The 22,987-nt window shown below is 63.5% G+C and overlaps 2 protein-coding genes across 8 annotated transcripts; one reads left to right on the top strand and one right to left on the bottom strand.

The window, feature by feature from the left end:
• The first annotated feature begins 224 nt into the window (after positions 1-224).
• CDH15 (cadherin 15) lies at positions 225-16,008 on the top strand. 7 transcript variants are annotated; one of them, XM_084959202.1, is made up of 15 exons: positions 225-361; positions 883-1,158; positions 5,646-5,804; positions 5,917-6,072; positions 7,239-7,383; positions 10,434-10,594; positions 11,271-11,399; positions 11,724-11,909; positions 12,842-13,095; positions 13,622-13,764; positions 13,899-14,135; positions 14,411-14,650; positions 14,757-14,893; positions 15,008-15,175; positions 15,501-16,008. In XM_084959202.1, exons 2-15 carry the CDS (start codon positions 1,153-1,155, stop codon positions 15,699-15,701), a joined length of 2,322 nt encoding a protein of 773 aa, XP_084815328.1. In that variant the 5' UTR covers positions 225-361; positions 883-1,152; the 3' UTR covers positions 15,702-16,008. The 7 variants fall into 7 exon arrangements, with proteins under 7 accessions (XP_084815328.1, XP_084815331.1, XP_020949281.1 ...); XM_084959205.1 differs by having other exon boundaries at positions 11,724-12,098; XM_021093622.2 differs by lacking the exon at positions 883-1,158.
• SLC22A31 (solute carrier family 22 member 31) lies at positions 15,747-19,487 on the bottom strand (the record flags this gene model as incomplete). The annotated part of the gene is given in 10 exon segments (XM_084959125.1): positions 15,747-15,839; positions 16,197-16,243; positions 16,246-16,340; positions 16,481-16,540; positions 16,542-16,636; positions 16,700-16,931; positions 17,358-17,438; positions 17,493-17,674; positions 19,109-19,334; positions 19,336-19,487. Coding segments are annotated over 10 exon segments (1,263 nt in total), but the record flags the coding sequence as incomplete, so codon positions are not given.
• Positions 19,488-22,987: the final 3,500 nt, after the last annotated feature.

Here is a 22,987-nt window from a genome sequence, read left to right as displayed (position 1 = left end):
CTCAGCCCCACGCCCCGCCCCCGCGCCCGGGCTGTCGCTCGGCCCCCTGGCCCGCCCCGCCCACCACGTGCCGTCACTCAGGCCCCCAAGTCCCGCCCTCGCGCACGTGCCGTCGCTCAGCCCCCTGGCCCGCCCCGCCCACCACGTGCCCTCACTTAGTTCCCTGGCCCCGCCCAGCCTCGCCCCCGCACACGTGTTATCACTCGCTCGGCCCCGCCCGCCGCACACTTGTGCTGTCACTCAGCCGGGTCCCGTCTCAGCAGTAGGCGCCGCTCCCGCCGGCCGGCCGGACACTCGGCCGGACCCCCACCGCCGACCCATGGACGCCGCGCTTCTCCTCGCCCTCGGGCTGCTGGCCCAGGTAAGGCTCCGGCGCCGCTCGAGGTCCCTGCCCCCGCACTGAAGCGGGCATCCCGGCGTCTGGGCCCAGTGGCCCTGGGCACTCTTGGGGGCCCGTGAGCTGAGGGGCCCGGGAGGGTCCTGGGCGGGGCAGCACGGTCAGGGTGCTCGCGCCACGTTCCCGGGGTGAGTGTAGCAGCCTCTGCTGGAGAGAACTCCGAGCCAAACGGGGGTGCCGCCCGCGGATCAGGTCTAGGGTATTCAGCCTTGGGGGGTGGCAGGGGGAGAAGGGAGCGCCGGAGCACCCCCAGCTGGAAAAGCCTGGAGGCCAGATTCCTAGGGACGCCATGAGCTGCTCCTCTCGAGTCTAGCTTCGGGTGGAGCCGGAGCCCCCACGGGTCCAGGCGGTAGGGCAGGTGCTGGCTCTTGGCTCCAGGAACCCCTTCTCCTTGGGAGCACCCTGTGTCCAGGAGACCCCAGTTCCAGCCCCCACAGGGCCACCCTCCACACATCCTAAGGAACCCCAACTTGCCCACCCCTCAGCTGGTCCACGCCACGCCGGCACAGGAGAGGTGGAAGGAGCAGGACCACCCAGCTCCCCACATGGCCACCCGCTGGGTGGAACCACCGATGCCTTAGGGTGCTGGGCAGGCACCAGGACTCACCTGGGAGTGGGGCAGGCGGCCTCCTGCCCCAGCAGACCCAGCTGAGCCAGGGTCACCGCTGAGGGCCAGCCTGCGAGAACGGCCTCAGACCTCCCAGACTTGAGCAGATGTGTTGCCGTTCCAGCTCCAGACCCATGAGGCAGTGTGGATGCTGGTGAGGGCCCCCAATCCCGGGCTCGCTGGCCAGCTCAGTTCTCAGCCCCTGGCAGGTGCTGGGGTGCCCACCAGCCGGCCCCTCCTGCACACGGCCCCACCACCCCAGCCATGCCAGCCCTGCCCTGGGGTCCTCTCACCGGCCCCAGTGGAGATGGCGCCTGCTGCTCCCAACTGGTCACTCAGCCGGCACGGCCTGGCCGCCACGCTCCACCTGAGCCCCTGAGCCCTCTGCTGGGTGCCCACCCAGGGCAGCAGGCCCTCTGGCAGCCCCACACTCACTCCAGAAGGCTCTGGCCTCCTCGCGTGACCCTACCTACTTGTTCCAGGAACAGGCTGACACCCACTCCTTTGGGTCTGGGGGTGTCATCCTTTCAGCAGGACCTGGGAGACTCCGTTGTGGGGGCAGGGGGAGCTCCTTCTCAGATTCCTCTCCCCTCTCCCAAGGCAACTGCAGAATGCACCCCCTCCCAGACAGCTGGAGACTGCAGGGATTCTGGTGGGGGTGGGGGGCCAGCCAAGGGCCTGGCCGCTCATGTTCCCACACTCGGTGCGGCTCAAATTAGCTCCGGTGTGAGGGGAGCGTCTCCGGGCCTCGCTGAAATATGTCCGTGACAGAACCTGGCCCAGCCCTCCCCCACCCAGCTCAGCTTTCAGACGTTTGTCCCCCCGTCCAGCTACATGGTCCTGTGACCGCCTCCTGGACTCTCCTCCCTCCACCTCTGGGAGCCCCCAAGGAGGCTGGTGCAGGCATAGCAGGACTCCTCGGTGGCCTCTGGGGTGGGGGCCTGTTGACCATCGCCTGTTTCGTAGCCGTGGACCAGCCTCATTCTTCCTCTGCCTGTGTCCCCCTAGATCTCAGCCAGGGGCCGAGCGTGTCTTTCAGAACTGGCCTCTGGGGGCCCCCTTTCCTGTGCCCACGGCATCCCAGCAGCTGGGCCCCCGGGGGCCTGTCCTACCAGAAGGGGGGGAATGGGAGCACAGGTGGTAGGGGCAGACCCTTGCCGTTTTGGGGAGGCCCCGAGCCTGCGCCCAGCTCCGGGAGGCCGTGTGGGACTGTGCAGGATGCCAGCCACCATTGCTTCCAGGCCTGGCTTTTAACTCTTGGGACCAGGTGGGAGGCCTGGAGCCTGGGGGGATGTGCACGAGGTTTGCGGGGGCAGGGGGAGAGGCCGAGGTGCTTTGTGGGCAGAAGGCCCCCGCAAGCTTCCCAGGCATTAGCCCCTTCCCACCCCACCCCCCCAGCTGGAATCCAGACCACCCCGTTCCTGGATGGCCTGGCGGGCATCAGGCACGCCAGGAATGGACCCAGCTGTCTGCCTGGCCCGGAGCGGCCCCCACGTCTCCCCTGAGCCCCCCTCCAGCTGTTGCAGGCTTCAGGATGGTGAGACAGAGGTGCAGCTGTCCCTCCAGCCTGCCGGCTGCAGCCCCACTGGGGCAAGTCCTGTGTTCCCGGATGTCCTGCCCACCTTCAGTAGGCAGCGGTCCAGCCCGGCTTCCCTGGGTTCCTGTCACACCGACCTGGAGCGGATTCCTGTGCCTGCTCTGGAGGAGACGCTGTGTATCTCCTGCTCCAGGACTTGCCCACGTTGCCCCCCCGCTTGGCAAAGCCCCCGGCAGTGTGGACTCAGAACCCCTCCACGAACCAACCTGAGCTGTGGAAGTTCTGCCTGGTTGCGCCATTCCGTCAACCGGTGCCACTCCCGGAGCCGTCAGAGGCCGCAGTGCCAGCGCTGGGGCAGGCTCTCCTCCCTGTCCACTGCGCTCCGTGGTCAGCAGCATCTCTGCCCAGAGCAGCTGAGCGTCCAGCTTTCTTCCCGGCTCCCTGCCTGGGGAATTCTGTGTTCGGAACCCACCGAGGGCTGGTGGAGTGAGGCAGAGAGGTCTGCGGCCCCCAGGTCCGGGCAGGACAGACCCCCGTGGGGGGCAAGGGCTGTCAGCAGAGCCTCCAGGGCTCAGGCACTTTCCTACTGTTGCTTTAAAACCGTTGTTGGTGGCGTCGTGCCCACCCCACACGCAGAATCTCCCAGGGGTGGAGTGGAGCGGGAGCCAGGTCAGGGCTGGGGGACCCACGTGTTTTTGTTTTTGTTTTTCCATTTTGGCCACCCTGCGGCGTGTGGCGTTGCCAGGCCAGGAACCAGATCCAAGCCGTGTTTGCCATCTAAGCCACAGCTGCGGCAGCGCCGGGTCCTTAACCCACCGTGCTGGGCTGGAGATGGAACCTGCGGCTGAGCGCTCTCAAGATGCCACTGATCCCGCTGCAGCACAGTGGGAGCTCCCCGGCTGACCCTCAGAATGGGCGTTAGGAAGCCCGGATCTGTGTGAGGGGCCTTCCCACTGCGTCAGCCCCCCAGGGAGGAGGGCGTGAGGACCGCCGGAGGCCAGCAAAGCACCCAGCAGGGAGCATCTCTGGGGGAGGCGGCCTCGCCGGGGTCTGTGCAGGGGACACCATCCCTGCCCTGCAGTGGCATGTGAAGTGCTTACCACGCAGCCAGGTCCCACTGGCTCCACCTGCGGCCTGGAGCTCTCTTACTCCGTGGGCTTGGCGGACCGGCCCAGGCTGTGCTCTCAGGCTCTGGGCCAAGGGCGGGGCCGAGGTGGGTCCCTGACACCCGTCGGCTCTAGAGAGTGAGCGGCAGGGGGGAGGTGGCATCTGTGAGCAGCGTCCAGCCGAGGTGCTTTCATGGCTTTGCACACTTGCTGGGCTTCTGAGGCGGCCTTGTCTGTGGGCCTTTGTCCTGGCTCCGGATGTCCCTTGACCCCCCAGGCGGCTCCCAGGCCTTCCCCGAACCACCCACATCTTCTGGGAAGGGGTGGTGGGAGGACAGAGGATGAGAGAGAGAGAGATGTCCCCAGAGCCGGAGGTCAGCTGCACTGCAGCCCGGCCACCCCACCCTCCCAGGCTCTGATCTGAGCAAGGGGCCCCTGCCCAGGCTCGGTGGCTCCTGCCGCTCTTGTGAACTTGGTCCGCAGGGAGCCAGGGAGCTGGGACTCCAGGCTCTGCCACCACCACGCCAAGCTGGTTGGGCGTCCTACAGTGTTGCCAAGGCCACTGGCAGGGAGGGCACAGCCACAGGCTCTGCGGTGGGCTGCAGGGGCAGAATGTGTCCCCCATGTCCTCCAAGGGCCTGAGGTCAAGGAGCACCCGCAGACTGTCCCTCCCGCCCAGTCGTCCCCCTCCCCCCCGGCTGTGCCCCTGGGTGTCACATAAAGGCAGTAGAGGTTCAGGCGTGGCTCCCAGCCCTGCTGCTCTCGGGGCTGTGAGGCTGAGAGGGGCTGGGGCGGGCCGGCAAGGGAGCATGCCAAGCTCGCTGTCCCCAGGAGCGCTGTGACAAAGGCCGCCAGGTTCCCGCTTGGTGGGAACAGCAAGCTGGCCTGGAAGTGCCAGTGCTGGGCCGTCCTGGTGGGAAGCCAGCTGCCCAGGAGGCGTGGAGCCCAGCAGTGCCATCTGTTGGGCACGGGGAGCTGGGGGCCTGGTAACCCGCCCGTCCTTTCTCTCAACTGGGTTTGGTGCTTCTTGGGGTCCAGACCTTGGCCCTTCGGGTGAGAGCAGGAGGGGGACTCAGAACCGGGGGGGGCTGGCCCGGGCCCGGCGGTGGGGGGGGGGCAGCCCTGGTCTGGAGGTTACTCTCACTCTGTCAGCAAAGGGCGTGAGGAGCCGGGTGGGTTGCCCTGGAGGAGGGCGCCAGCCAGAGGTTGTGCAGGACAGCAGCCCCCCCCACCTCCCCCCAGCCCCCTGTTTACCAGTCACCGCTCCCTCCTCCCCTGGCGTCTCCAGCCCGGGGCGGCCCCTCCACAGACTGTGAGGGGACAGCAAGCTTGGCAGAAGTCAGCAGGACCCAGGCTGGGGGTGGGGACCAGGGCTTGAGGAGCAGCCAGGGAGGGTCCCCCTCCAGAAGAGTTCAGAGGGCGGAGAGCGGCCTGCGCAGGAGTGTCCCTTCCGTGTCCTGTGTCCTTCCCCTGTCCCTGAGGCTGCCCCTGCCTTGGGTTGGAGGAGGGAGCGCAGGGAGCTACAGAGCAGGGGGCGAATTTTGACAGCCCCGGGGGGCCTGCTGCCCCTCTCCCTCCCTGGGCCTTGCCAGCCCTTACCCGAGCCCAAGCAGTTAGTTCTGTGCCCGCAAGAGCTGCAGCTGTGTCAGCCCCACTCAGGATTTGGGAAGCAGCAGGCCTGCAGTACCTCCGCACCCAGCCGCCGCCCACGCCCAGTCACCGTGCGGGTGCAGGGGCCGCGGGTTTCAACCAGGCCCTTGCGGGAGTGCGGGGTGATGGTTGGGGCTGCTGCCCGCTCTGCCCTCAAGCCCCCAGAGGGCTTCCTTTTCTGGGCCTCGGTTCCCGCTCTGAGCGGTGGGGGTGGGGCGAGTTCCAGCAGGGCAGGTGCCTGCCTCCCCCAGGCTTCATCAGGTACCTCGGCTGGGGGAGCGCGCTGCGCTGCCTGGCCCACCAGCGCTCTGGGTGTGTGCTGGGTGACGCGGTTTGTCTTTGTGGCAGAGTGTGTGCCTGTCACTGGGGGTCCCCGGCCTGAGGAGGCCCCGCACCCTGTACCCCTGGCGCCGAGCGCCCACGCAGGGCCGTGTGCGGAGAGCCTGGGTCATCCCTCCCATCAGCGTGTCCGAGAACCACAAGCGCTTGCCCTTCCCCCTGGTGCAGGTGAGGGGCGGGGCTGGCGGGCGGGGGCGGGGCTGGCAGGGGCGGGGCTGGCGGGGCGGGGCTGTCCCCCCTGCTCCTGGGGACACCCAGCAAGCCCATTTCCGGCCCGCAGATCAAGTCCGACAAGCAGCAGGCGGGCGGCGTCATCTACAGCATCCAGGGGCCCGGCGTGGACGAGGAGCCCCAGGGCGTCTTCTCCATAGACAAGTTCACCGGCAGGGTTTTCCTGAACGCCCTGCTGGACCGAGAGAAGACCGACCGCTTCAGGGTGGGCCCCTGCCCTCTCCGTTCTCCCCCTCCCCCACTTGTCCCCCTCCCCTCTTCCCCTCCCCTCTTAGATAGGGTCGCTTAGGGGTCGGCGGCCACAGGCTCCCACTCCCAAGGGGTCAGCGGCCACACCTTCTCCAGCAAGACGCAGCGTTCTTTTTGCCAGGGCCTTGGAAGTGCTGGGGTAGGGATTGGACCCGCACCACCGCAGTGACCTGAGCCACCACACTGACCTAGTGGGATCCTTAACTTGCTGCACCACAGGGGAACTCCCAGGACCTAGCATTAACTGGGGGCCAGGAGTGGGATTTGGGACCATTTGGCAGATAAGCCTGAGCAGCCTGAGGACTGGCGCTGCCCCCCCACCCCACCCCCGGAGAACTGGGCAGCAGGGTGGGTGTCAGCTTTCCCAGGAAAGCAGCGCTGGACAGTGGTGTCACCATTCCTCCCCCAGCCTATGCTATGCCTTGTGGGGGCTGGGAGGCTTGAAGAACCCCAGCAGCAGCCGCCCCAGGACTGTTGGGGTAGGATGGAGGTGGCCTGGAAGCTGGCCCTTGAAAGGCTTGGGCTGTGGGGTCTAGGACAAAGAGCCGTGGGGAGAGGGAGGAGAGCTGGGCCAAGGAGGGAACGTAGAACTCACCTGAGTCCCTATAGACATGGGTACCCCCCGGGCTGACCTGACCCAGGGAAGGGGCTTCAGCCTTTGCCATTCAGGTGCCCTAAAGCCTTGTCAAGCTTTAAGAACCCTCTTTGGTTTCCACAGAAAGACTGTGTTTTCCTTGGAAGTTAAATCTCACCTATTCTCTGAGGGGCAGGAGGTAGGTTAAGTCAAAACTGCACCCATACAGAGAAGTTAAACTTCAAGAGCAGCCAAAACCATTTACAGAAAAAGAGAGAGAGGCTAGGAGAGCATCACCTGAGTCATGTTTGAAACATGGCTGTGAGCTTCCTGGTGGCCAAGGTGATAGGGGAAGCATGGCGGCCGCCCTGCCTGCTAGGAGGAAATGGGCTCTTCTTGGGGGATTCTGTCTGCCCCTGAACTGCTTCTCACTTGTTTCAGTGGGGTTTTCAGCAGGCACCACCTCTGCATTTGCTGTCCCATTTGCCTTTGGGGGGCTGCTGAAAATTGGGGGACCCAGTGCCAGCCCTTGCTCTCTGCTCAATTAGCTCAGGGCCTTCGCTCTGGACCTGGGGGGGTCCACCCTGGAGGAGCCCACAGATCTGGAGATCGTGGTTGTGGACCAGAATGACAACCGGCCGGTCTTCAGGCAGGAGGTGTTCACTGGCCAGGTGCTGGAAGGCGCTGTCCCAGGTGAGTGCCAGCCACCTGCTCCAGCTGCCAGTGAGGTAGGGAGCCTGGAGGTGGGTGCTGGGGAGCTCAGAAATCCAGGGGTTCCCCTTCACCGAGGACTTGAAAAATAGGTACATAGCCTCCAGGACTGCGGGAGTTTCCACAGGTCACTTCTTGCAGTGTAAATTCAAGCCGCACGTCTTCCAAAGCTGGAGAGCATCTGCGGATGGCTAAGCTCTGGTGGTTCCTCTGCTCCCCCCTCCCCATCCCCTCTCTCTCCCCCCTTTTCTAAATTGAGGTGAAGTTCACATAACCTGAAATTAACCATTTTAAACTGAGCAGTTCATGGCATTTACGCGTTCACAGCGCACAGGCCCCACACATCACCCCCGAAAGAAGGCTCCGGCCTGTTAGCTGTCACTTCCTGAATCACGACAGCTGTGGCGACGCGGGATCCTTAACCCACTGGCCAGGCCGGGGATCAAACCCGTGCCTCCACAGCAACGTGAGCAGCTGCTGCATATGGAAGTTCCCAGGCTAAGGGTCGAATTGGAGCTGCAGCTGCTGGCCTGCACCGAAACCACAGCAACGCAAATGCAAGCCAGGTCTGCGACCTACACCACAGCTCACGGCAACACCAGATCCTTAACCCACCGAGCGAGGCGAGGGATCGAACCTGCATCCTTCAGGAGCACAGAGACTAGTCGAGTTCTTAACTTGCCGAGCCACAGCGGGAACTCCTCGTTGATTCTTGATTCCATGTTTTCGTGGCAAAAGCCCCACAACGCTTTGTCTGTCATGGGCCCTGAGGCAGCACCTCGCTTGCCTGAGTAGATGCTTTGACTTTATAGGCAAAGGAGGTGTTTTTGGGACTCGAGGGGGGCGGGACTGAAGCTGCAGGTTGCGTTGGGTAGTCCTGTCATCTTAGCAATTTGCCCTCTTCCAAACCGTGACTGTGGCTTGTGTTTGCAGCCGTCTGCATTTCCTTGCATTCCTCTCAGCGTTTTCTGCTTTTCACTCGCTGTTCATTCTTCCACCTCCTTGGTTGCGATTGATTGTCTCCGGGTGTTGGTCTATGTGCCTGGAGGCCCCCCGGAGACCCTGGTTCCGGGGCTTCCTGCTGTTCCCTTTGTTTTTTTTTTGTATTTTTTTTCTTTGGGCCGCTCCTGCAGCATATGGAGGTTTCCAGGCTAGGGGTCGAATCAGAGCTGTAGCTGCCAGCCTACGCCAGAGCCACAGCAACTCGGGACCCGAGCCGCATCTGCAACCTACACCACAGCTCACGGCAACGTCGGATCCTTAACCCGCTGAGCAAGGGCAGGGACCGAACCCGCAACCTCATGGTTCCTAGTCAGATTCGTTAACCACTGCGCCACGGCGGGAGCTCCTGCTGTTCCCTTTGTGATGAATAGGCCTCTGGTGGAAGGTTCTCTGCAGGCCCTGCTGCCCTCAGACCGCCCGCCCCCGGGCTCCTGCCTGAATCTCCACTGTCCCCATTCTTGTTTCATCCTGTCCTTCGTCTCCGTTACACGATAGAACTCAAGTGCTTGTACGTACTGTATATGTCTGTGTGTCTTCAGTGTGTGCACGTGTGTGTGTACATAGGTGTGTGTGCGTGTGCTTTGGGTATATGTGTATTCACATATGTTAGTCTGGACGCTTCATGTCCTCTTAATTCAACGGGTAAGAATTCTTTCTATTTTATGATCGTTATTTTTTTGGCCTCCCCGTGGCATATAGGTTCTCTCTCTGGGGGTCAGATCTGACCTAATCCGCAGCTGCAGCCGTGCTGGATCCTTAATGCACCTTGCTGGGCGGGGGAACGAACCTGTGTCGAAGCGCTCCCAAGATGCCGCGGATCCCATTGGGCCACTGCGGGCACCCCAATGCTTGATCATTCTTCGCAGCCGTGATTTTTTTTTTTTTTTTTTTTTGCTCTTAAAGGCCGCACCCTCGGCATATGGAGGTTCCCAGTCTAGGGGTCCTGTCGGAGCTGTAGCCACCGGCCTACACCAGAGCCACAGCAACGCGAGATCCGAGCTGCATCTGCAACCTACACCACAGCTCACGGCTGTGCCGGATCCTTAACCCACTGATCGAGGCCAAGGATTGAACCTGCATCCTCATAGATACTAGTCGGGTCTGTTAACTGCTAAGCCATGACGGGAACTCCTGCAGCCATGATTTGATGCTCGCATTGGCTCAGTGAGAAACTCATCCACTGGCCCAGGCCCTTTCAGCAGGCAGAGCTGGGCAGTAAGTTCACAAAGGTGCAGCTGTGCATGTGTCTGCGTGTGCGTGTGTGTCTGGCGTGTATGTGTGCGCTCAGCCATGTTTGCACGCTCCTCCACCTTCCTTCTGAGTCACAAGTCCTTGCCAGCACCCACTGGCATCCCGGGTCTGCGAGGTCCCTTGTGGGGTCCCTTCTCTGATGGTGAGAAGCTGGGCCCCGGTCCCCCGTGTGTGCTCACCTGCCGGGCGTCGGGGCTTGGGGCCCCTCGGAGCGGCTCACCTGCGCTCCAGGAAGGGGGCTGCTTGGAGCGCTGTTTCTGGCTCTACTCTGGGGTCCAGAGTTGCACCAGGACGTACCTGCTTGGTGGCTCCCCACCTTCCGTGGCTTGGCCAGCGGCTGCTTTGATGCTGTTCCTTAGTCACCCGCCAGCGACAGGCCTGGCTGCCTGGGCTGCTCCCAGGCAGGGGAGCGTGCAGTGCCCCAGGGATCAGAAGGAACGCAGGGCACCGGGACTGGTGGGCGTCCGCTGCAGTGACCCCTCTCCTGAGGCATGCTGTCCTGTTTGCCCTGAAGCTGCCCAGCTTGCCTGCACTCTCTTCCTCCTGGGGCTGGGGTTCGGGGCCAGGCCCAGGTGTCCCGTGGAAAACAGGTGTCAGCTGTGCACGTCGGACACCCACCTCCCCCAACCCAAGCAGCACGAGTCAGCAGCTTGGACGTTGGGCATGGGCTGAACACAGCCTGGACTGGGCCCGTGGGCTGCAGCAGAGCAGGCAGGGTGTGCTGGAGTTAGGGGCTGGTGCCCGTGGGTGTCACCGCCACACGTCCTCGCCCTTCCCAGGTACCTTGGTGACCAGGGCGGAGGCCACAGACGCGGACGACCCGGAGACGGACAACGCGGCCCTCCGGTACTCGATCCTGGAGCAGGGGGGCCCCCAGCTCTTCAGCATCGATGCGCTCTCAGGGGACATCCGCACGGTGCAAGTGGGCCTGGACCGCGAGGTGAGGGCTGCTCACCGCCGCCGACATTCCCCTCGGGCCTGGGCCGGGCAGACCCAGCCTGAGCCACCCTGCCCTGTGGGTGGGCGGGTGGGTAGATCCGAAGCCGGTTTACGGGCCCTCAGCCCCTTTTCAGCCCAAAGTCCCGCCTGTTGCCTGTGAAGAATTCAGGCTCCCTGGCCCGGGGTAGGGCCGTCTGTGTGGCCCCTCGCTGCCAGGCTCCTTTCCGTGTGGCATCTGCACCTCCAGGAAGCCCTCCTTGGTTCCCCACAGCCACCCAGGTGCTCTGTCTGGCTACTTACCATGCGAGGTGATCTTTGCCCCCTTTCTCTGCCACTGCTCCCGGCTCCCCAGGGCAGGGACTAGCACCTTGCATGCAGCAGGCGCTCTGTAAATGCTTATCTGACTCGGTCACTGCTCTTCTGCCTGCTCACAGGCTGGGGCAGAGCCTGGAGTCGACAGTCCTGTGGTGGGACTGAGAAGCCAGGCAGCACCTTGTGCCCCAGGACTGCGGAGCAGGGCAGGTACTCGAGCCACCTGGGGTCTCAGAGCCACGAGCGCCTGGCAGGGGGCTGAGCTGCAGGGGGTGTGCCTACCCTGCCCCCAAGCCCTAAGGTGGCCACGCAGCCCTGGCCACATGCTCCATCCAGTCTCCTGATGCTGCGTCACCTGTCCCCAGGTGGTCGCCGTGTACAACCTGACCCTGCAGGTGGCAGACATGTCTGGAGACGGGCTCACGGCCACCGCCTCAGCTGTCATCACGCTCCAGGATGTCAATGACAACGCCCCCGAGTTCACTGGGGAAGAGGTGGTGGCTCCGCCCTTGCCCCGCTGCCGCTGCTTGGGGCTGCCCTGGTCGGGGCTCCTGGTGAGGGGTGGGGGGCTGGGAGCCCGGAGGAGACACCCCGCATGGTTGGTTCAAGGCCCCGATCAGCACAGGTGGCTTGTGAGCACGTCAAGCGTCGGGAGCTTGGTGGTGGGGGCCGTGGCCCTGCCTTGGAGAGGGCAGTGCCTGCCTGGCCAGCAGCTGAGGGGGGCGGTGGTTCCCGGGCCCCTGGGCCAGAGGACTGCGCTTGGGTGGGCAGTGGGTGGGAGAGACCGGCCTGTGGGTAACGGGGCCGAGTTTCTGCAGTTCTTCCTGGAGGCCGCCGAGGCCGTCAGCGGCGTGGACGTGGGGCGGCTTGAGGTGGAGGACCGGGACCTGCCCGGCTCCCCCAACTGGGCGGCCAGGTTCACCATCTTGGAGGGTGACCCTCAGGGGCACTTCGCCATCCGCACGGACCCCAGGACCAACGAGGGCGTGCTGTCCGTGGTGAAGGTGAGCTGGCGGGCGTCTCTCACACCGGCCACCTGATGGGAGCGTCCGTGGCCCCTCAGGAAGGAGCAGCCAGAGGGCCTGGCGCGCGGGGACTGCAGGCTTGGGTCACGCAACACAGGACGACAGGGCTGAGAGGCGGGGCAGCACCACCCGCTCGGGGTTATTTCCGGCGTTCGACGCATGTTCCCGGTGAGCACGTGCAGACCTCACGTGTCGACTGACCTGAAACCAGAGAGAGAACCAGCAAGAGATACATTTCTGCATGCCTGTGCACACACGTGCACATGCATGCGCACACAGCCACACATGCACACACACATGCGCACGCACGGCTACACACACAGCTATACACACGCATGCATGCACACGTATGCGTGCACACTGCAGCTCACATATGTTTGTGCAGAGAGAGATTTTGATGGTTCCTGGGGCCACTGAGTGGCAGCTGGCCAGGCTGAAAGCCTAGGAGCTGAGGCCGCACCTGGAGGCCGGGTTCCTTCTTCTGCAGGGAGATGGCACGTTTGCTCTCAAAGGCTTCCAGCCACAGACAAGACCCTTCCCCACCCGCTTATCCAGGATAAGCCGCTTGGTTTAAAGTTTCTGTATGGCCAGCTTAAGCATGGGGCCCGATGAGTGTCTGCCCCCCTGAGTCACTGAGGGGGACAGTCCAGCCAAGTGACAGAAAACTGACCACACAGCTCCCCACAGACTCATTTCGAGTGAAGAGTATTTGTCGTTTTTACAGTCTTCTTCGTGCTTTTTGTCTTGCATTATTTTTATTTTCCCAAGGCTGAAAAGAAGGAAGTTGGGGCTCTGAGGTCAGAGGAGGGCGGCAGTGCCAGTGTGCAGGGCTCTCCAGCCCAAGCTGCCTGGGGCGCCCCCGCTGCGCAGGGCCCCGAGGCGTGATGGGCCGCCCCTCTGCTTTCCTGCAGCCCCTGGACTATGAGAGCTGCGAGCGGTACACCCTCAAAGTGGCGGTGCAGAATGAGGCCCCCCTGCAGGCAGCCGCCCCCAGGGCTGAACGGGGCCAGGCCAGGGTCAGCGTGCAGGTGCGGGATGTCAACGAGCCCCCCGTGTTCCGGGAGAACCCGCTAAGGGCCAGCCTGGCTGAGGGGGCAGCCCCAGGAACCCCCGTGGCCACCTTCTCTGCCCGAGACCCTGACACACGTCGGCCGCAGAGGCTCAGGTGGGGGCCTCGGCTGAGCAGAGGGGACCCCCAGCCAGGGCAGCACAGCTCAGAGTGTGAGGCCTGTGCCCCGGGTTCCCGCAGGTCTGCGCTGTGGTTGGAGGGTGGGGGCTCATCCGTGTGTGTCACCAAGCGTCCACGCATGTGCTTGTGTTCATGCAGCCTTGCTGGCGGGGCAGGGCTGGGCTCTCCCCGGCGCAGCTGACTTGGCCTCCATCGTTCCCCAGCCGCGCTGGGAAGCCGCTGTTCCCGTGGGACTGGGTGTTAACACCTTGGACTTCACCCCCTGCCCTGGCCCCGTGGATCTGGGTCTGTCCCCGTGGTGCCACGGTTGAACCCTGTTGTCACTCAGGGGCCGGGGGCCCTGAGCAGCTTGCCTGCCCTCCCGACCCTCAGTTTCTTCGTCTGCTGTTTGGGCCGCGTAGGGCTCTAGAACCAGCTTCAGAGGTGTCTGTGTGTCTCCGTGGGACACACCCCTGGGGTCGCACTTGGGCCCAAGGCCACCCACTGCCCTGCCCCCCAACAGCTACTCCAAGGACTACGACCCTGAAGACTGGCTGCACGTGGACGGGGCCACTGGCCAGGTCCAGACGCAGCGTGTGCTCAGCCCCGCATCCCCCTTCCTCAAGGATGGCTGGTATCGCGCCGTCATCCTGGCCCAAGACGATGGTGAGTGCGGAGCCCGGCCTGGGCCCCCCGCTGCTGCCCAAGGGCTCTGGGCTGGGGGCTCCACCGAGCAGGCCTGCGGGGGGAGGCGAGGGTTCCCGTGGGCCGAGGGCTCACCAGGCCCGTCCTGCCTGCAGCCTCACCACCCAGCACGGCCACTGGGACCCTGTCCATTGAGATCCTGGAGGTCAACGACCACGCCCCCGAGCTGTCCCCGCCTTGGGGCAGCCTGTGCAGCGCGCCAGACCAGGGCTCCGGCCTTCTCCTGGGGGCCACGGATGAGGACCTCCCCCCCCACGGGGCCCCCTTCCACTTCCAGCTGAGCCCCAGGGTTCCAGAGCTGGCCCGGAACTGGAGCCTCAGCCCTGTGAACGGTGAGCTCTCCCCACGCCCCTGCGGGTCCAGAGCCTGGGGCCTGCCGGGGTCACTCCGCATCGTGGTCCCACTGGCTCCCTCCGCGGTGCCTCCGCGGGCCGGGTAGGGATGGGTGACACACCCTGTGGACAGATGGGGAGGCAGAGCCCCAGCATCTCAGGAACCCCACGCAGCAGGCTGCCCACCCCAAGCACAGGCACAGAGGGGGTCGGGAGGTGGATGGGCAGCTCGGAGCTGCTGCCTCGCCCCTGCTGACCGCGAGCGCCCTCTGCAGTGAGCCATGCGCGCCTGCAGCTGCGGCACCAGGTCCAGGAGGGTCTGTACCGCCTCAGCCTGCTGCTTCGGGACTCAGGACAGCCGCCACAGCAGCGCGAGCAGCCCCTGAACGTGACCGTGTGCCGCTGTGGCCAGGACGGCACCTGCCTGCCAGGAGCCGCTGCGCTGCGGGCGGGCGGCGCCGGCATCAGCCTGGGGGCCCTGGTCATCGTGCTGGCCAGCGTCATCCTGCTGCTCTGTGAGTGCCGGCCTGCGCACCCCAGCGCTCGGACCCACGCCCCCCGCAGCCCCTTCCGTCTCCCCTGCCCCATGCCCACCCGACCTCCGCCCCATCCCCCACCTAGTGCTCGCCCTGCTGGTGGCCCTCCTGGCGCGGTCCCGGCAGCAGTCGTGGGACAAGGGGCTTCTGCACGGGCTGCAGGACGATCTCCGGGACAACATCCTCAACTACGATGAGCAGGGGGGCGGGGAGGAGGACCAGGTGAGGGGACGGGGCTTGAAGTGCTGAGTGGGGGGGGTCTCTGTGGGGCCCCTGCCGGCCGCCCCAGGAGGGCACCCAGACCCGCGGCTGAGCTCCCTGGCGCTCTGTCCACAGGATGCCTATGACATGGACCAACTGCGCCACCCAGAAGAGCTGGCGGCCCTGAGCGCCCCCCTAGGAAGGCCGCTGATGCGCCGAGATGCCCCGTTTGGCCGAGCGCGCCCCCAGGCTCCCCGTGCGCTGCCCACCAGCCCCACTGACATCGCTGACTTCATCCTCGATGTAGGTGCCAAGCGGGTGGCGGGACCAGGCCCGTGCTCACATGCCCCCTCACGCCTGGGGCGCGCTTGGGGCGCAGGATGGAGGGCTGGAGGTAGGGGCTCGAGTCCGCGAGAGGGAAACCCACCCAGAGGGGACCTTGCCTCTAGTCCGCGTTCTGTGGCAGGTGCTCCCAAGGGCCGGCTCAGGGCTGCTGTGCCAACCCTGGTCACCCCTTTCCCCCTTCTGGCTCTGTCTCCCGGGAGCCTCTCCGGAGCCACTGCCACAGTGGCGGAGGCCACCGGCCGGGCAGGTCAGCACTGCTCCTGAGCCCCAGGCCTGTTCACAGGGCTTGGAGGCTGCAGACAGTGACCCCAGCGTCCCCCCCTACGACACGGCTCTCATCTACGACTACGAGGGGGACGGCTCTGTGGCCGGGACGCTGAGCTCCATCCTGTCCAGCCTGGGCGACGAGGACCAGGACTACAGCTGCCTCCAGGACTGGGGCCCCCGCTTCGCCCGGCTGGCCGATTTGTACGGGCCCCCGTGAAGGTGCCGGGGACGTGGCTTTCGGATGGACCTGTACCCTCCTTGCTCAGGGCACTTCCTCCCCATCCAGAGGGCACACCACAGGGGTCCAAGTGGACACGCTGGACTGGGCTGTGTGGCCGGAAGGGTCAGCTGACCTCTGCACGGGCAGACAGGGCACCAGGTCCGTGGCGTGGGTGGGTGGCCTGAGGCGTAGGCCAGCAGCTACAGCTCCGATTCAGGAACTTCCATATGCCTTGGGTGCAACAACAACAAAAAAAAGCAAAAAAAAAAAAAAAAAAAAAAAAAAATAGCCCCTTCATGTAGAATCCTTCTGACCTTAGTCCCTCGGGCCTCGTATTCCCCAGTGCACCCTGGGTAGACGGACAGGGTAGAACGAACAGCAGCCTCCTGCCCACCAATCATTCTGAGGGCTGACCCCAGAGCTGCACCCCCAACCAATGGGCAGACCTCCGGCCAAGCAACAGCTCTGTTGGCCTGCAGGGCCTACACTCACATTGGCCCCCATGAGGAGAAGTAGGGATGCCAAGCCTAGGACCAAGGCAGCAGCACCAGGCAGCACCCCCAGAGATTTGCCGCTGCCTCCAGGCTGGCCGCCAGGAAGCAGGGCCAAGAGAAGGCGGGCTCACACGGGGCCAGGCTGCGCAGGAAGTTGACTGATGCCCCTGCCCCTCAGCCTGGGAGGGCTGGCCAAGCTCCAGGCCCACCCAGCCAGGGACTCTTGGCCCAAGGAGAAGGCGGAGACCTCACTCCAGCCTTCCCACACCCTCCCTTCCTCACAAACCGAAGCCCAGGATGAGTCCGTTTCTCCAGGCGATGCGGGTGTGCCAGGGTGCCAGGACATGGGTGCCAGGGCTGGGGGCACCCCGCACACTGCACGTCCAGCTCTGTGGCCCCAGGGATACAAAGGGGCACGAGTGATGGATGTCACCTGTCCTCACTTCACCAGCACCGGCGCCCCTTCTCTCTGCTGCTGCATTACCCAAGGCCAGGGTACACCTCCTCCGAGCTGTCCTCGGGGTCCACGCCGCCGGCTTCTGCAAAGGGCCATGAGATCTTGGTTCTGGCTGGCTGCCCTATGGCGATCAGCCAGCAGGGAGATTCGGGAAGCAGGGCTGGAAACCTGCAGGGTTGGGTGAAGGTGCCAGAGGGCAGGCAGAGGCCAAGCCCTGTCCCTGGACCCAGTGGGGACGCACACGACCTCCCGCGTCTCCGTGCCGTGTACTTAGAGCTGCACGGAGGTCAAGGGGAAGCAACCCCGGTGACCTCCACCGAAGATGTGAAGCCTGGTCCCGCCACTGGGACCCGGAGGAGCAGCAGGAGTCCTGTTGCCGAGGCGGTGTGGGGGCCCCGCAGCTCCAGGCCTGAGCAGACACAGGCAGCCTGAGGTCCAGGCCTCTCGAGAGGGCTCTGGGGACCGTTGTCTGAGGCCAGCTCGAGGTCCACGCCCGCGGCTGCCCGCGACGGCAGAGCTCACCCAGCCAACAGTGTCCCTCTGGCTGCCGGGTCAGGGCCCATAACGGAAGCCAGAGAGTCACCCTCCAGCGGGTCAGAGGCCTTGCCTGAGTGGGCTTGCCCCAGCGCCCCCCCAGGGACCCCACAGTGTTCTCAGGCCACGTGAAGTGCAAGGGAGGCCCCTGCGAAGCAGCCACAGAACCAGCGGGTGGCCAAGGCCGTGCTGACCCCCAGGGCTGCGGCCAGCCCCAGGGCGGCCACACACACAGCCTGGCAGCCAAACCTGATGGGCAGAAGGGGACACACGGATTCAGGTCAGGAGACCTCAGGATTCCACCTGCACCCTCGGGGCTCGAGGGAGGGCTGCCAGGGCGGGAAGGAAGGGGCGGTGCCTCCCCGGTCACAGCCCCTGCCCAGGAGGGCACAGCCCAGCAGCCAGCCCAGGAGGTGGGCCCTCTGCGCCAGCAGCACCTGCCAGCCATTCACACACGAGGCTCCCCTGTGGGCGACACCAGTCACCTGTGGGCTAGTCAGGAACTCCCCCTTGCTGGGGTTCCCAGAATGTCAGGCTGGAAGGGGACCCTGGATGTGCTGCTCCAGTTCCTCCCTGGAAAGGAGGGAACCGGCACAGAGGCATGTGCTTTGGTCGGGGTTGCAGGGGGTGCTCTCCTGACTCTGTGGTCTTCCTGTGCAGTTGGAACAATTTCCTCTGGGGGCAATGACCTGGGGTCCCCAGGACACCCTCGTGGAGCCCCAGGTCTGGTTTCTTTGCTCTGGATGGGGTTGCACCCACCTGTCTCCAGCCATCACTCTCCCAGCACAGCTGGTCCCAGGGCCTCCCCCGCCCCTCCTCCTGCCCTGTGCCCTTCAAGAGCCACTCCCAGAACAGGCCGTAGGGCCGTGCTCACCGGATTTTCCCGGCCGAGGGCCCCTGACCTCCATTTGCACCTCCGTGCCCAGCCTGGGCCTTCTCTCCAAGCCACTGACAAAGGTGTTGGCACTGTTTTGGGTCATACCACAGCAGACTTTTTATTTAAAATCCGACCGCTTGTGACAGCTGATCCATCACTACAGGTGGGCAGGAGGAAGCCCAGCCGGTTCGGGCCCAGACAGGCCTGACAGGGATGTGGCAACCCTGTCCCAGGCTCCTGCAGGCTTCTTCCGCCAGGGTGGAGGTGGGGCTGTGGGGCAGAGGCTGCCAAGAGGAAGGCCTAGCCCAAGCTCTTGCCATGCTGTGTAACCCTGAGCAAAGGGTGGGCTAGGCGGTCCCAGCGACCCCCTCCCGGAGCCCTGGGTTGCCCCCTCTGCGCCCCTGCCTCTTGCTAAGCCTGTATATGTCTCACAGGTGGGAGGCCTGCTCCTCGAAAAATGGAAGTGACGGGAGTGGCTCAGTAGTTAACGAATCCGACTAGGAACCATGAGGTTGCAGGTTCGATTCCTGGCCTTGCTCAGTGGGTTGAGGATCTGGCGTTGCCGTGAGCTGTGGCATAGGCCAGCGGCTGTAGCTCTGATTAGACCCCTAGCCTGGGAACCTCCATATGCTGTGGGCAAATGGCAAAGAAATGGCAAAAAAGACCAAAAAAAAAAAAAAAAAAAGGAAGCGACAGAATCGCTCTCTTGGTTCAAAGTCTTGGGAACCCAGTCCTGGGACGCGGGCACAGCCCCAGCCACAGATGATTGCTAGAACGTTCACCACCCTGAAGTGAACTCCAGGCTCTGCTGACAGCTGGGCACCTACCTACTCAGACCTTCAGCAGAGCGCCTCCTTGCCCCCAGACGGCCTGCCCACCGCGCAGCCTTCAGTTCACACTCTACTTTTAGGCCTGGCACCCTGCCTACTTGGGCATCTGCTGCACCGTCAGACGGGAGGGGACTGCCTCTAACCCAGGACCCAGTATGACAGCCCCAGCCGACCAAAGGCAGACTAGAAAAGGGTGATCAGAGGAGAGGAACAGAGGAAGGGGGCAGAAGGCAGGGGGACGGAGAAAGAGAGACAGCAGGAAAGCAGAGGCGGGGGGGTGGGCAGGTGCAGGCCTGGGTGACCGGACTGCACAGCAGGCCGCCGGCAGCCATCGCGTAGTGCCAGCCGCGGGTGCAGGGCCGCGTGGCGTTGGGGCAGGCGCGGGTCGCGGGCTCGCGGTAGGTCAGCGGCAGGCAGGGGGCTCGGGGCACGGGCGGAGTCCAGCCGGCAGTGATGCGCAGGCAGCGCAGAGAACAGCGACTCGGAGCTCAGCGCCAGCCCCAGCGCCACGCACGGCTGCCACCAGGCGGCGGCCAGCAGGCAGCGGTCCCGGCCGAAGCCGCCCGCTAAGTGCAGCACCCACGCCTCCGGCTACAGCCTAGGCCTCCACGATCCGGCAGCCGGGCACCGAAGGATGGGGCCGGAGAGAGCGGGGCCCCGTAGGAGCCGATCTGCCCTCGGGCGGCCGGCGCAGCGCTGCCTGGGCCGGGCTCTCGGAGGCGGGGCGCGGGCGGTCCCGGGGCGTGTCCGCGGGGCGGGGCCCTGGGAGGCCCAGCGGGGCTCCGGGCAGGGCCTGGGCCGAGGGGCGGGGCCTCTAGAGGGGGGGCCCTGGAGCTGAGGGGCGGGGCCACAGAGGGCTGGTCCGGTGAGGGCCCGGGCGCGGGGGCCGCGTGGCTGGCGCGGGCGCAGGGGCGTGGTCAGCGAGGCGTCCTAGCGCGGGGCGGGGCCTCGGGGACGCAGTCGGCAGGGCGCTCAGGTGCGCGCGAGGTCGGAGCGGCGTCCGAGCGGCGCGCGGCGCGGGAGGTGGTGTGTCGGTCCCCGCTGCGGACGCCGGGAGGACGCCCCCTCGAGCGGCACGTGGCGTCGAGAGGCCGGGGGTCCCGGCGGGGGTCGCGGGCCCGTCCCACCCAGGACCGGGTACCCGCCTCGGGCCCGGCCTGCGGAGCGCGGGCCACCACTGCCTCCCGGCGGCCGGCCGCGGCGCTGCAGCCAGAGAGAGCTCCGGCCGTCCAGCTGCGACCGTCCCGCTCGGCCGCCCTGCTTGGACCGACCTGCGTGGCCACAGGTGCTGCGGCTCCGGCGCAGCGTGGGGTCCGGGAAGGAGAGGCCGCCCTCGGTGGTCTGCGTCCCCAGAAGTGTGCGGGTTACCTGAGGGTTATTCTGCAAAACGAGCCTGGAAGTTACTTCACCCGCGTTGGTCCTTTCGTGAACTTGACTCCGAATACGCTGCCCTTCGGGTTAAGTAGCGACCTCCGACACCGTGCCCCTCGTGGGTCTTGCATCTCAGGCGCAAGGTAAGTGGCGTTTGTTTCTAACTTGTTCGCTGGGAGGAAGGTTCCAGTAGGTCCTGGGGATTACGCTTTAGGTTTATTTTTGTTGAGAAATTGACGTAACGAACCGTCTGTGGGACCACCACGTTTATCGGGTTCTAAAGGAGCATCGGGAGGAGAGGAACCTGGTGTCCGTGGAGTGAGTGCCAGGTGATCGCTTCCCATTCCTCCTCCCTCAGCCACCTGGCAGCCACCAGCCGTACCACGCGCCTTGGGGTCTGGCTTCTCGAGTCATGTTTTCAAGCTCCCCTACATTGTAGCATGTGTCAGGGCTTCGTTCTCTTTTATGGCTTGAGCACCACTCTATTAAATCGATACGTCACTTTTTTTGGTCCCGTCTGTCGGACGTTTAGGTTGCTTCCACTCTTTGCCTTTGGTGACTGGTGTCGCTGCCACCATTTGTGTTCAAGGGTTTGAGACGGTATTTCGGTTCTTTCGGGCGTGTACCCAGGAGTGGAATTGCTAGGTCATGTGGAGAGTGTATGTTTGATATTTTGAGGGACCACAAGCCGTTTTGCACAGTGGCTGCCTATGTGGCATTCCCACCAGCAGTTTCCAACGGAAATTGGAAATTGGAAATTTCTCCACCTCCTTGCCAGCGTCTGTTATCTTCTCTTTAAAATAAAACACACCCATCCCCAGCCTGACGGGTGTGAGGTCTCTCATTTTGATTTGCATTTCCCTCGGGGCTAGAGACTCGGAGCCTCCCGCCCCGTGCTTGTTGAATGTGTGTGAGCCTTTGGAGGAGCCATTGTTCACATCCTTTGCCCCTTTTCTATTTGGGTTGCATGCCTTTTTGTTATTTAGCTGTAAGAGTTCTTTACGGATTCTGGATACACATCATCAGATATATGGTGTGCAAATATTTTCTCCCAGCTTGTGGATTTTGTCTTTTCACTTTCTTTCTTTCTTTTTTTTAAGGGCCGCATTTGCAGCATGTGGAAGTTCCCAGGCTAGGGGTTGAATCCGAGCTGCAGCCGCCGGCCTGCACCACAGCCCCAGCCACGCTGGATCCAAGTCACGAGCATGACCAGACACCCCAGCTCTCGGCAGCGGCAGGTCCTTCACGCACGGAGCGAGGCCAGGGATCTAACCCCCGTCCTCGTGGATACCCGTGAGGTTCCTAACCCGCTGAGGTTCCTAACCCGCTGGGCCACGACGGGAACTCCTCCAGGAACCGTTTGTTGAAAGACTTATTCTCTTTACCCGCTGAATTGTGCTGATGTCCTTCATGAAACCAACCGCATGGTTAATATCCGGACTGCACTGAGCTACGGGTCCTCATGCCAGAAGCATCGTGTCCTGAAAACTGGACCTTCGTAGTTTGTTTTGAAATTGGGAAGTGTGGGTCCTCCAGCTCTGGTCTTTTTCAAGATTATTTTGACTCTTTGACTTCTTCTCTAGCAACTCCATACGAATTTTATCGTCACTTTTTCTGCTTCTGCAACCCAGGACGTGGGGACTTTGGTGGAGCTTGCACTACCTCGTAGGGCACGTGGGGTCGTTTCGCAGCCCTTGGACACAAGACTCTGGCCCTTTGCCTTAAGCCGTCTGTAGTTTCTGCCAGGAGGACTTTGTGGTTTGGGCCGTAGAAATGTTGTGCCCGATTAATTTATTCCTAAGTATTTTATTCTTTTTGATGCTACTGTAAATGAGGTTATCTTATAAACCCCCCCCTTTTTATCTTTTTGCCATTTTTTGGGCCGCTCCCACGGCATATGGAGGTTCCCAGGCTAGGGGTCTAGTTGGAGCTGTAGCCGCCCGCCTACGCCAGAGCCACAGCAAGGTGGGATCCGAGTTGCATCTGCCTACACCAACCACAGTTCACAGCAATGCTGGATCCTTAACCCACTGAGCAAGGCCAGGAATCGAACCTGCAACTTCATGGTTCCTAGTTGGATTCGTTAACCACTGAGCTGTGACGGGACCTCCTAAATTTCCTTTTTACATTGTTCATTGCTAGAGAATGGAAATACAACTCATTTAGAAAACACTGATCTGTAATCTGAGAGGTTTTTTTTTTTTTAGGGCCACCCCTCAGGCACATGGAGGTTCCCAGGCGAGGGGTCGAATCGGAGCTGTAGCTGCCGGCCTACACCAGAGCCACAGCAACGCAGGATCCAAGCCGCATCTGCAGCCTACACCACAGCTCACGGCAACGCCAGATCCTTAACCCACTGAGCAAGGCCAGGGATCGAACCCGCGTCCTCATGGATACTAGTCGGGTTCGTTTCTGCTGCGCCACAATGGGAGTTCCCTCTTGGGATGTTTTTGTGTACTGTCTCAATCTCATTCTTTCTTTTTTTTTTTTTTTTTTTCCTTTTTTTTGTTTTTTTTTTTTTTTTTGTTTTTTAATGGACTCATCCATGGCACACGGAAGTTCCTGGTCCAGGGAATGAATCTGAGCTGCTTCTGTGGCAACACCAGATTTGCCCAGGTGGGCAGTTGATGCCACACCTAGCGACCCACGCTGCTGCAGTCAGGTTTACCGCCGCCTGTGCCAAGGCAGGAACTCCAGTCTTGTTACTTCGTATAGCTCTC

The sequence above is a fragment of the Sus scrofa genome, chromosome 6 (assembly GCF_054392235.1).
Source record: "Sus scrofa isolate SSC_HxYL_T2T_F1_AM1 chromosome 6, Sscrofa_HxYL_maternal_Yorkshire_Landrace_v2.0, whole genome shotgun sequence".
Classification (NCBI taxonomy): domain Eukaryota; kingdom Metazoa; phylum Chordata; class Mammalia; order Artiodactyla; family Suidae; genus Sus; species Sus scrofa.
This window is presented reverse-complemented; position numbering and strand designations above follow the sequence as displayed.